This window comes from Seriola dumerili, unplaced genomic scaffold, assembly GCF_002260705.1.
Source record: "Seriola dumerili isolate Sdu_G_001 unplaced genomic scaffold, Sdu_1.0 BDQW01000216.1, whole genome shotgun sequence".
NCBI lineage: Eukaryota > Metazoa > Chordata > Actinopteri > Carangiformes > Carangidae > Seriola > Seriola dumerili.
This window is the reverse complement of record NW_019174471.1, coordinates 1,669,547-1,682,527: the sequence shown is the minus strand read 5'-3', so window position 1 is coordinate 1,682,527 and position 12,981 is coordinate 1,669,547. Positions and strand designations below refer to the sequence as shown.

Here is a 12,981-nt window from a genome sequence, read left to right as displayed (position 1 = left end):
ATAGATGTTTATTAATTTATCTTAGTATCTAATCTAAGACAAAAGCATAAAAATCATCCACTTGTGTGGAACTGGGATGAAACTGCAGGTAGTCAGGGATAAAGGGACTGTGAGTGCGGGGTTGTGTTCAGCTGGATGAGGTGTGCATTACCTCTCTCTCCCTCTCAGTCCTGGACAGTTGCATCTGTTTCAGCATCTGAGACCTCTGCTCCATCACCAGCGTCTTTTCATAGGTGAAGGCTGAGATGTCATTATCATGCTGCAGAGACAGGAACAGAAACATCAGAATCAATCAATCAGTACAATTTAGAATCAAATCAAAGACAATGTACAGGAAGTTTATTATTTGGAAATTTTTCTGTTTGTGACTATTTCTAACTGTTTCATCTCCAGCATCTGAACCAGGAAATAAAGAGGATAAAATTTAGATACATTTTGAAAAAAAAGTGGGAATAATTAGCCGCTACTGATGACATTTCTTAGAGTCTCACCATCTCCACCACTTCCACCTCTGCATCCAATCGCAGGTGGTAAAGGAACATCTGGAGATCTTTCTTCATCTGGATGCTGTTGTCGTCCATCTGGGCCACAGTGAAGATGCGCATCTTGCATTTCCTCCACACCTAGTGGGAGGACAGACTCAGTTATTACAGAAGAGAATACAGTCAGTCAGGGGTAGATGGATGGATTCATGATTAGCAGCAGGATCAGTGGGAAAGGGACAGGGAAGAGACAGTGTGAGACAGGGAGAATGTATGAGAGAGGGATTCTGAATTAGAACAGAGGAATGAATGATATGAAAAATGATTTGTGGGGGTTAAGGATGTCTCAGAGATAAATACAACCCAAACACACAGACCAACCTTGTGCTGTCGCAGCAGGAAGGGCAGCAGCATCAGCATGCCCCCATCATGGACCACCCACCACACATCAATGGTGCCCTCCCCTAGACGGTCCTGGTTGGTGGGGAAACTGTCCACATTCTTCGCCACAAGTAAGGCCTGATGGGCGGCTGTGGTCTCCCGTATCGTCTCTAGATGGTTAGAAAGAGAGAACGTCTATGAAACACTGCCTGTTAAATCTTTGTGTGTTGTCTATGAGACATTGAGTCACTGTCATCAGTGGAATGAGTTCATGTTGAAATGTGCAAATATGGAATATATAATATGTATTTTATTCACTTCCACTGCATTTTAGATCAGTTATCTTCCATTACTTGTCCACAGTTGAATTCTTTTTTATTCTGAATTGTCTCTACCTATGAAATTCTTCCATGACTGCGGGTCATTGGACTGCCTCCAGGTCCCAGGCCAGGCCATCAGGACTGAGTTGTGCTTCATGCCTCCCAGCCCTGCAGACTGGATGAGGTGGGAGACGCCATCTCTGAGGTTTGAAGACACCACAACGTGACAGAAACCCTTGGTCCGCTCTGCTGACATGGAGGACTTGATGTTCTGGATAGAAGTGGAGAAGAAAACTGATACATTATTAACCTTTTAAAAATATGTCTTTATGGAGACACTTACAACTCAGTGATCCACTGATTATTATACTGAACCCTTGGATGAACTTTACTCCTTCCTCAAAATTAACATTCAGCACTCTGATCATTAATTTATACTGATGGCTCTGAACAATCCCCGTGAATACAGCAGTCTGTTTAATCTGGAATTCAGCCTCTGCACATGATTACTTTCGCAGAAAAAATAATCCACTGATTAAAAATGCTTTTGAGGACACTGACAAATCAGGTTGCCAAAAAAAAATCTGATGACTTGCTCAATTTGGTCAGTAGGTGGCAGAGTTAATCTGCAGTGTGGGGGTAAAATGATTGTCTAAACTATTTATCTGATTTTGACTAAAATGCTCAGCTATGGATGAACCCATTTAACTTATTATGAGCAACTATGACCAGGAATTCCTACTTTTGGTAGAAGAGGGTCGTGTTTGAGACATAAACTTGTGCCTGCATTTGCATTTAAGATGTGTACATGCATTTGCCTGCGTGTGTGTGAATTTCCACTGTACCTGCTCAGCCCTTTTGGACTCTGCATCTTTAGTGAGATATGTTCCCTCTAAAACATTTCCCACTATTGTCAGGCCTTTTCCTGCCTTGAGCTGAGTGGTGAGGGACAGCAGACGAGGGTGTTTGACTGCTTGATCTGAGTCCAGGTTCAGGAGCACCAACAACTGAGGCCTGGATACGTCAACAAAAAAAAAAGAAAGTGGACAAAGTCAGATTTCTTTCTTTGCAAGGTAGTGAGGGACAGGATTGGCTGTTTGATAAGTAAGAAACTAAAAAATATGACACAATTATTTAACTGTTAAAGAAAACCTTATTTTAATAAGGTAATAAGGAGTGGAATCATTATTACAGTATTACTGGATCTCAGTCAACAATACAGGGAGACCTAAAGTATAGCTTAATTAAACCTTTTAGTCTCACATGTGTTTAACACGAGACCACAAGAGTTAGAAAGAGCAGCTTTCAAACAGGAGCATGAACAGATATCTTTGATAAGAAACATCTGGAAACATCACATCCCTAAAAAGAGCATTTGAACTGAACACGCCAAGGAAGTAAATGATTCCGAATTGGTGGTTTTGGTTTTTGGACAGGCTGTGTGCAAGGTCAGTCAGTGCGGGCCTCTGTACAGAATGAAAGCTTATCAACCTTTTCTGACAGATTAGGAAAAGGACCAAGAGATTAATCCAATTCACCCTCTGTCTATTCCCGTCTTTCATTCGTCCAGCCCAACAATGACAGGTGGCACTGTGTCAGCTGTAACCACAAACCATGTGAAACACACACACACACACAAGATACTGTACCTCCAGTTCTTGGTGTGTGGTGGAGCCTCCTCAAGGCGAATGAGGGCGTAGCGGGCTGCATTCAGCGACAGACCACGGATACCATCACCCCACTCCTTCTCTGCCCTGAAGCAAACAAATGATTGACAAAAAAAATGAGAACACACACAGAATGACAGTGAATGGATTTTAACACCTCAGTTGTGTGTTGTGTTCATATCTGAACTGTACAGTCTAGTTCTGGGTAACTTATACTGTTATTTATAGCAACATGTGAAAGTTCTGCAGTAACTTCTCGTAACAGGCCTGAAAGTCACACCTTTAATTGATATATGTAAGAAGTGAAAAATATATACTCTACTGCTACTATAACTAAAATGTTAAAGACTTTAAAGTTTTAAATGTACAGCTTCAACTTATAAACTGTTTTTAAAACAAAGTGGATGATCCTGAAAATGCATGTGGTATCGAAAAATAAGGTATTTTTAAATTCTTACCCTCTGTATTCAATGTATTTGTAGATGCACCCAGCGATGGCCATGGCAACAATAGCATAGTACCAGGAGGAAATGAACATGAGAGCAAGGCACAAGCTCATTCCCAGGAAGGACAGAGCCCTGTAGAAGAAAACACACTTTACAAAGTCAGTTCGTTGACAACATACCCATCCATTTTTTTAAGATTAAGTGTGTGTTCAGGTTGTTTGCACATTGCACAGTTAATAATAGTAACGTCCTGTATTGCCCTCAGCCTTTGTTGTGGAATTAATCTCAGTAAGTCATGTCACAAACCATATGAAACAGGTTTGTCTGTGGTTGTGAAGGTATTTATGTGATTCTTGACTTGTGCCCTAAAATCTTCCTAAAGGAACCCTCAGCCCTCTCAGTAGTCGGATCCCTGACATTGTTAAAAAGCCTGAAATTAACCTGTTAATATCCCCTTCTTTCAATGTCTGTAAATACATAGTAAATACAAAAGTAAATTCAGAGTGTGTAATATAGAGAGACAATATACTTGCAAGACTGTATTATTTGTCACCCACCAGTGGTAGTATTTGAAGCGTGGTCTCCAGTTGGGCGTTCGCAGCAGGGTCTGAACAGCACAGGCCAGGTTGACAAACAGATAGCACATGAGGAAAAACCTGCAGGAGAAAGACAATAAGCCAAAAGACACTAACTCACCTCTCATCTAAATCTCCATGTTATGACCTACTGTAAGTGCTGTTAAGAAGCGAAATACATAAGGGATCATAGACTTTATCCGGTAATCTGATTTTATGGAAAGAAAGCATTTAACGTTACTGTACAGACAGGTACTGACATGGAGAGGATAGGAGCCACGGCGTCCAGTGAGGCGATGAGGATGCCGATCTCACAGATACCAGCAGTCAGCAGAAGAGCCCAGGTAGGTTCTCCGTTAGCTTTCCCGTGACCAAACACCTGACACACACACACACACACACACACACACACACACACACACACACACACACACACACACACACACACACACACACAAAGTCAAGTGTGAAAATTGAAGATGAGCGTATGAGGATGAAGATTGCTTTGAAAGTATTTGAGTTGAGGGTGCGTCTAACCTGTAAGAAAGGTACAATGCCATCTCGTGCGATGGCCTGCAGAAGGCGCGGGGCTCCGGTCAAACTCTGCAGCCCCGCCCCACAGCAGGAGAAGAACGAGCCAATCACAATGACCCAGGGTGAGGGCCATGACAATGTGCCTATAACAAGGTTTCCTTTCACTGAGTCACCGAATCTGCAATACAAAAACAATCATACATGTTAACTGGACCATACTATTTTATGCAGCTGTATAAAGTGTACATATGTTCACATAATAGTTAATCAATTACAGTTAACTTAAATTATACGTTTGATGATATTTTCTTATTGTTAACAACTCCCATGAAAAGACCAACAACCAAGAATACATCCCACCAACAAGTAATGTGTGTGTGTATCCAAAGCATGATATTATTCCTCTGTACCATAGGGCTCCATTGTTGTCTATAAACGATTAAAAACACATCAGTGAGTTGCTCTGGGTGACAAGTTCCTTCCTTACAATGAACACACACATGCACCATAGTTTATTTTGACTCCCAAACATTGTATGTCCTGTTGCCAGAAATTCGAACTAGAATACTAAATGTGGACAAATCCGCAGGTAAAAATAGACTCCAACGAATGACCCATTTTTTCCTTTTTTTTATTTTTTAAATCGACATATATACTTGTGATTTGTTTTTAAAAAAGCTTCTATACTTTTGGCATTTTACCTACTGTAAGTTTTTCAAATAAACAGTATAGTTGATGTCTTGTAAAATATAAAAACATTGTTAGTACACAATTATAAACATGCTCCTTATGACACAGTGTTACAAGGATCAGGGATAAGAGGAAACAGTAAATCTGAGCCTCTTTTGATGAGGGCACTTAAGCTGCTGTAACACTCCGCGAGTACACAACGATCCACGTGACCTAAATTTCGTCATCAGAGGATGTATGCGAGGCTCTGTGCGAATGTCCGTGTACTCTCCAATTTGGCCACTGCTATGAGGACACCAACTGCGCATGCAGTCCTCCAAGTGGACTAGAAAGAAGCAAAATAACAACAACTACGCAGCTGCCCGTGTGTGTGTGTGTGTGTGTGTGTGTGTGTGTGTGTGTGTGTGTGTGTGTGTGTGTGTGTGTGTGTGTGTGTGTGTGTAAGGGAGAACAACTGAGGCCTTAGTGGCAAGACAATTTTATCCATCTAACCTCAAGTGATGATACTAACAGAGAAAAGACGGACCATAAAGACCAAAACTTACATAGTGCACATTGTTTTTCTTCTAGATCAATTTAATAAAAAATATATTCATAAAAAAATAATTCAGCAGATTTTGTGCAATATTTTACAATATAAGCTCTGTGTGAAACTCTTACTTGTCTCGAAGCAAAACGCCCTCAATGCAGGCCCCAAACAGAACCACACAGGTGACGTCTGGGAGGCACTGGTCAGGAGAGTAAACTTCTCGTTAAACACACTGCACACACCGACCACAAACTAACAGCCTTTGCCATACTTATGTGATATCTGGCAGCATTAGTTGTGATTCACAATCTCTATACAAAGCATACTTCATACTGTAGCTGATTACGCTACACTAACTATACTAACGATACTACTATAATGCTACTATATATGAGCTATGCTAACTTTTTTTAAATCAACCACAGTGCCATGTAAAAGGTTTAAGGATACAGATGACAGAGGTGGTAGCAATAGCCAAGATGGTCCCAATAGGAATGGACTTCTGGGCATCCCTCAAGTCACCTGACCGGTTTGAACCAGCCATGATACCTGGAAGAGGTGGTCACGACAGAATATCAAACATGACATATTTAGAAATGAAGCACAGCTCTATGATGAGCAATTCTGACCAAGACAGTAGCACACAAGTTTACAAAATAACTCCCACAATACAATGTGTGTGGGTGTGTCAGTCGCTTTTATCAGTCTCACCAGTGACAGAGGGGAAGTAGATGCCGACCAGCAGTGTGAAGAAGGTGGTGATATCATTGACTACATACGGCAAGTAGATGTCCTGGGCAGGGTCACTTCCCCCAAGAGATGACAACTTTCTGTTTTCTACCAACATAGCCAGAGGACCATACTCTGACCACATGTTTTCTACAAGAGAGACAGAAACAGAGTAATTAGCACTGTTACAAAGCAGAGCTCTCAGACGGTTGCTAAATCACCCAATTGGCAATATAATGGGTTGTCTTTAAAGAGACTCACAGATCAAGAGATAAAAACTCAGCTAATTAGTTAAAGTGGATAAGATGACCATGGATTTGGAAACACCAGTATTGTGAAACCATGTTGCCAGCTCACAAATCAGAATATTAGAGAGGAGAAATTAAACATGCTGCTAGTACTGTATCAAAAGATTTATAATTTAACACACTTCAAAAGCAGCATGAGTAAAACATGTCAAATCAAAGTTAATTAGTTTTATAAGTTAAACATTCTGTAACTGCTCCAGACTATTAATTAAGTCAATAGCATTGGAGCTAAGTGAAACAGCAAGTGAATGGCTGGTGCTACGAGAACACTGGTAATTAAAAACAGGCAAGATGATACAGGTAGGGAAATTGCGGCTGACGCAATCTGTTCAAAGACTTCCAAATACACAAAAAAGTAAAACCTTTCTATTAAGGAGGAGTAATTTGAGGGAGACTGGAGAGGAGCTAAAGAAAATAAAAATAAAAGCAAATGGAGATGGCAGAGGGCAGATAGAGTGAAATGATTACAAATGATCGTATAGCACCTGCAGACACAGACGCCAGTTGCTTCACTAGAAATATGACTGGAATGCATTTGCTTGGATGGTTTGGAGTAAAATGAATTTGTCATGGCCAACAGTTACATAACAGGAGGAATGTTCTGTGTTTGCACTGTATTTAATAAAATATTGCAGTCTTTAACTGTGTAAATTCCTATTGAGAGGTTAGTATTTAACACATATTTTCCAAGCCTGTACATTTAGATCATTTTTATTAATTATTTTGGCAATAAAGTGTACTTGAAACACACTTTAAAATATTTTAGATATCTACATGTTATAGAAGTAAATGTAATACCTGTATATCATATAGGAAATGGGTGCAGAGAAAACACTGTATTCCAACCTGAAATGGCTCCGCTGGTCAGCCCGGGGATGCCCTGCACCAGAGTAACATTGTTGTTGACAAAATACTCGTTGCAGGTGGCATTGAGCTCAGGCTTGTCACAGAACAGAGACCACAGCTTGGTGGTGACCGTCACGTTGTCTACAACCTCAAACTTAAGACACTTGTCAAAGAAGTGGTTCTGCAGAGTGCGATTTCCCAACATGCAAACACTGTGTGGAGGAAAAAAGATACTAGTTAGACTTCTTCAAATGACACACTGTTTGAAGTGTTGCAATTGCTTTTTAATAAAGCTAAAAACATGCATCTGTTGTGTTTTTAAAAACTATGGCTGGCTGACAAAGTTAGTCTGATGTCATTATAGCACAATAAGGTTCAAGGAGGATATACTGTATACTGTAAACTGGACTCACGGAAAGTCTGGTGGCTCAAAGATGGTCTTGATGACTCCAGCGTAGATGGCGAGGATGGAAAGAATGACACAGGCTAGGAAGACTAAAGCTAGCTTGTTGACATATTTCACCCCCACAAAGACGACCACAGCCATCAGTGCTAGGCAGCATGTGCCGTAAACACGCATGTTATTCAGCAGAGCATCGACTTGGTCCTCCTTTTTCTCAGCCACAAAGATGGCTGCTTTAGGCACAATGTAGGTCTGAAAAAACAAAACAAAAGTAAGTAGCAGGAAAAAAAGAATATATATGTTACACACTCATCACTTTCAGTAAGAACACAAAGAAATATAAGCCTGTTTATTTTGTTTATACTCATAGTTTTATCCCTGCATTTGAGGAAAACATTCACATACCAAAAGAAGTAGGGCAAAAATCTGAGTTGTTATTTAGTTTTCTAAATATTGTTGTCAAACTCATGTGAGTCTGGGTAAATAGCATGAACTCGGCTGGGTGAAAAGAAAAGACAACGTTGCTGAATTGTAAACACAGGTGGCGGATAACCACCATGTGGAGGTAAACCAAGCACAAACAGGGTTCACTTACCAGAAGAATCTCTATAGTACCCAGGATGTACATGGAGCCAGCGAACGTTGTTCCCAGGTAGAAACAGAGGCCTACAGCTCCACCAAACTCTGGGCCAAGAGATCTGGAAATCATATAGTACGAACCTCCAGCTGAGGGAAAAAGAAACAGCGGGAATGATTTTTATAAGCGGACGTGGATTTTGTAAAACAGTGACAGATACTTGCAACAAGGAACATTGTTTTTAATGTTTTGGTCAAAACCTGAAGAATCTACATAACTGAAATGCTCAGACAATGATAGTTGTTATCATTTAACATGAAATCAACAAACATGGAAGGAAATGTGGATTTTATGTGACAAATATTTAAAGCTGGGAAATGTATCATCAAATAGTAAGACTCCATCTGAAGCTAGAGCACATACTTATGATTTCATTTTATCCTCATAAGAAACTAAAACAAAAAAAATGAACTGTGTCTGTGAACCAAAGAGTCCTACCTGGCACCACGCCGTTGGTAGCGATTGCACTCATGGATATGGCTGTCAGCATGGTCTGTGGAGGGAGGAAAGCAAGGAACAAAAACATCAGTATAAAATTCCCACAGCTAAAGACCATACACAGAGTGTAACTCATATCTCTGTGATTGATAAACTCTGTTCATGAGATTCAATGATACTCCTTTGAAATGTGAGGTATTCCTATGGTCAGTTCATTTTTAATGCTGTATTGTAACAAGGTTATCTGCGATGTCATTATCGCCCAATCAAAATCAAGTACGACAGAAATAACTTCCTTTTGTGGAACAATAAAGACCAGAACTGAACTGACAATTAACACAGGCCTCCTTGCCCACCTCATAATTATTTCTTTCCATGAATTTTCCAGATTTTCGCAACAACAGGATCCTTGGAGAGGTCAATCTGGCATTTAGCCTATTAAAATACTTCTTAGGGGCTTATGTTCTAAATCTTTTGGATTGGTAATGGATACGACTTTTCTGTGAAATCAGTCATTGTGGCTGAGGACATTTATATCAGCCTGTTAGCTAACAGGGCTTCTGGATGAGAGAAAGGACAGAGCAGAGAGAAGGGCAAGGAATCACAAGATAAAAAGAACAAAGAAAAGAGAAAAAGGCATAAAAGTTTAAATCTAAGGGGTGAAAGAAAGAGGGCTAGAAAAAAGCGTGAAGGTGAAAGAGCAGAGGACGAAGGAAAGAGGAGAAAGTGGAAGAGGGGAACAAGGACAAGGACACAGCTAAGATAAACCTTGTGCTCTTTGCTGGGCGTCGGGTTTAAAGTGGCAGACGAGCTGGAGTAAAGCCAATTAAACTGACAGATTTACCTCCTGCTTCCACTGAAGCCCTAAGCAGCTACTGTAGCTGGACTAGACTGTAAATTAATCAAAGTATTTACAGAAAAAAGCAGCACTTTGCAATTATGTCATCACTGAAGAAACATGAAAGGTTATTTCACAATTCCCATGAGTCATTTGGACTCATTTGTTTTTATACAGCCACGTGCCATGTTTTGGAAATTCTTTAGTAGTGGAGCTTCAGGACTTTAAAAAGAAACTCGACCGGAACCAAATGTTGTGCTCCTTGAGGCTTTTTCTTACAGTGCAAGTCATCAGCAAAAACAGATTTGCTTGCGTAAAATTCAATTCCTTGAAATTTCTATCTACATACTTTATTAATGTTGAAGAGATCCATGTATTGCCATTAGAGCTTTCACACTAATAAGAATGTGGAGAAGATATGGTCAGAAAAGTTAATAATAGTGTGGTTAAGACTAAAACTGCATCTACTCAAACCCCTCATGCTGCTTTATATGACATCATAAATATTACAGTATAGTGATATAAAACAAAAGGGTTGAGTAGTAATAGAAGTAATAATAGGTCACTGCAATAATTTGAACTATACAAGTGGCAAAAACATTTTAGAAAATCAGGTGCTGCCAGTGACCTATAAACACAATGCACCGACTGTAGGCATGTTGTTGAGCAATACGCAGCCCAAAGAACGAACTAATCATGACATGATGGAAAATAATAATTTGTACACTGTGCTGTGAACTGGGCTAACAGGAGTGTAAGAGAGTCACTGACGATGTGTGTAGAAATGTGTTTGCTTTCTTAAATCTGCGCACTCTTAGTATGTTAGCATGAGACCTGGTCCCATCTGAGCTTTCAGCTTTCTATTTGTAAACAGTGAATGTGAATGATCATAAGAGAATACGAAGAGATTAAACACAGTCAGCTGTTACGAACAGAATGAACCATGGCTGCTCTAAACTGAAGTTGAATGAAATTCCCTTTAGGTTATTTTTAGACATTTTTGATGTCTGTTCCGCAGCACAAAATGTGACCTATAAGCAGGTGGCTGACGTGGAACCATCAGTGCCAAGTCAGATGGGGTCTAAGCAGTGAAAATGAACATTAATCTGTTTGACTAAGCTTGGCTCTCTTATTATGTAACAGCAGTGATGCAGTGGAGGGTAAACCCTGCTAGCGCATTTTAGCTAGATTGTAATATATGAAATGGGGTTTCAATCTTTCTAGGCAAACAGTTCATGTAGCTATGAAATCTGATATTAATTCATAGCATTACAACACTGTGTGCTGGCTTACTATTTTCTTCTGACCATAACCATACATATTTAAAAATGAGTAATTCAAATAAATAAAAATATAAATGAATGTCTGGGATTCATGGCTTCAATTGCGTCTTTCAGTTCCTTAAGTAGGAATTAATTTTAACTTAGCTTATTGCATAGTCTGGTATGTGGTCATTTTGTCAGTGTTGGCCATATTGTAAGTGAAACTGATCATGTTATGTCCTTAGAGCATTTCATAATGAGGCAAAAAGCATTCATCTGAGACAGTACTGAGAGGTTTTGTTTGTACTTTCCCTGATTAAGCTGAAGTAATCCATTGTCTGCCCTGGGATTGGCAAATATAGCCACTGTGTGGGTGTGCATGTCGCTACATTTCTGACACTTTGCAGATGGAGGGATTACACGTCAAGCTGCCAGGTACCATTAAAAGTTAGGAGGGTATGGGAAATGGAGAGTCACAGTGGCTAAATATAGGAGGGATCAGTGGCCACAGTCCACTCGCCAGTCACTCATTACTCCTGTCAATCCAACATTTGCATCCATCTGCCATTAAAAGTTGAAGCAGCTTTTGCCCCCAGTGTTAGCAAAGACATTAATGCACACAGACATATTCACTCTCATGTGCTGATGTATTCATAATGCACTACAGAGCTGGGTATGTACATTAAGTTCACTCTTACATAATCTTGCCTGTCACTGCTCTAATGACTTAAACTCTAAAGGATAAATAATATCCGGGTCAAGAGTCAGACCAGCTCATGTCAGTTCATTCTTTTCTATCACTTAACAAGACATATACACTGTTTATGTGGAATAGTGAAGAACATATTATAACATATATATTTTATCCCTGCAAATTAAAGAGGTAAAGGCACGTCAGTCAGAAAGAATGAGTACTCACACAAGAGCAGCACAAGCCGACAATAGCCAGGGACTCCAAGATGCCGGCAGTGCCGACAATCCAGGTAAGGCGGAGGAACAGGATGACCCCCAGAATATTCTGGAGGCAGGGGAGGTAGACACCCATGAAGGTCCCCATCTGTGGGCTCTACAGAGGGGGACAAGGGGAGTAGGTGGAAAGGGTGAGATGGGAGAGAAAAGAGAATTAAAATGTGTTCATGTGTGCAAGTTTGCAGGAGTGTGATTAGGGATCGAAAGGGGAAGAGGCTAGATGGAAGAGAGGAACATGAGGTGAGAATTATAGCAATGTCTTCAACTATGAACAGGAATATTAACACAGGAAAAAGCAAAGAGAAAGCAAAGAATGAATAAGGGGAAATGGGAAATAAAGTCATATCAGTGTTTCCCATATTTATTTATTTTTTCCATTTCAAATGGGTAAAATCATCTTATTTCATTGTAGTGCGGTGAGCAGTTCATTAATTTGCTCAACCACTCCTGGCCTCGCTCTTGTTCTCTCGCTAACAAACATATTGACAATGGGCCCATCTGTCATATTCAGAATGGCCTTCAGGAGCACTGGGAGAAATCCAGCCGCCTCGGTGGGCCAGTGGATTGTGAAAGAAATAAAGTGCTCCACTGCAAATAACTGGCAAATACTTTGTGACAAATAAAAACTGAACAATATACAAATCTCCATTGCTTCACGTTGTGTCAATCAAATAGCAACCCTCACCGACTTGGGTCAGGTCAGAGAAGGCCAGTACAGGGAGACAGGGACAGCATTACTTAATAATTGGCTCTGATGCAGCCGCCTGTCCCTTTCTGTAGTCACCACTCAGTGCTCTGGCAGGACATTGCTCAAGACCACAGTCTGATTGGTTCCACGTCATGAGTAACAGCCTATCAACTCTGGCAATTATTGTGTACACGATCAGTGTGTATCAGTGAGTATTGTGTACACAATAGGCATAGACT

At 40.3% G+C, this 12,981-nt stretch overlaps 1 protein-coding gene across 6 annotated transcripts in view; it reads right to left on the bottom strand.

Moving 5' to 3' along the window:
• Positions 1–12,981, bottom strand: part of LOC111228281 (solute carrier family 12 member 7-like) — a 59,394-nt gene that overhangs the window by 8,898 nt on the left and 37,515 nt on the right. For all 6 annotated transcript variants that reach the window (XM_022754147.1, XM_022754148.1, XM_022754149.1 and 3 more), the window contains exons 4-21: positions 12,005–12,151; positions 8,986–9,040; positions 8,506–8,636; positions 7,921–8,162; positions 7,508–7,719; positions 6,336–6,503; positions 6,075–6,173; positions 5,756–5,813; positions 4,409–4,583; positions 4,132–4,250; positions 3,854–3,952; positions 3,309–3,428; positions 2,833–2,937; positions 2,029–2,197; positions 1,259–1,454; positions 864–1,033; positions 492–623; positions 152–259 (exon numbers count right to left, since the gene is read on the bottom strand). In XM_022754147.1, coding sequence (XP_022609868.1) covers positions 152–259; positions 492–623; positions 864–1,033; positions 1,259–1,454; positions 2,029–2,197; positions 2,833–2,937; positions 3,309–3,428; positions 3,854–3,952; positions 4,132–4,250; positions 4,409–4,583; positions 5,756–5,813; positions 6,075–6,173; positions 6,336–6,503; positions 7,508–7,719; positions 7,921–8,162; positions 8,506–8,636; positions 8,986–9,040; positions 12,005–12,151 — 2,505 coding nt within the window. The remainder of the gene's footprint in view (positions 1–151; positions 260–491; positions 624–863; positions 1,034–1,258; positions 1,455–2,028; positions 2,198–2,832; positions 2,938–3,308; positions 3,429–3,853; positions 3,953–4,131; positions 4,251–4,408; positions 4,584–5,755; positions 5,814–6,074; positions 6,174–6,335; positions 6,504–7,507; positions 7,720–7,920; positions 8,163–8,505; positions 8,637–8,985; positions 9,041–12,004; positions 12,152–12,981) is intronic.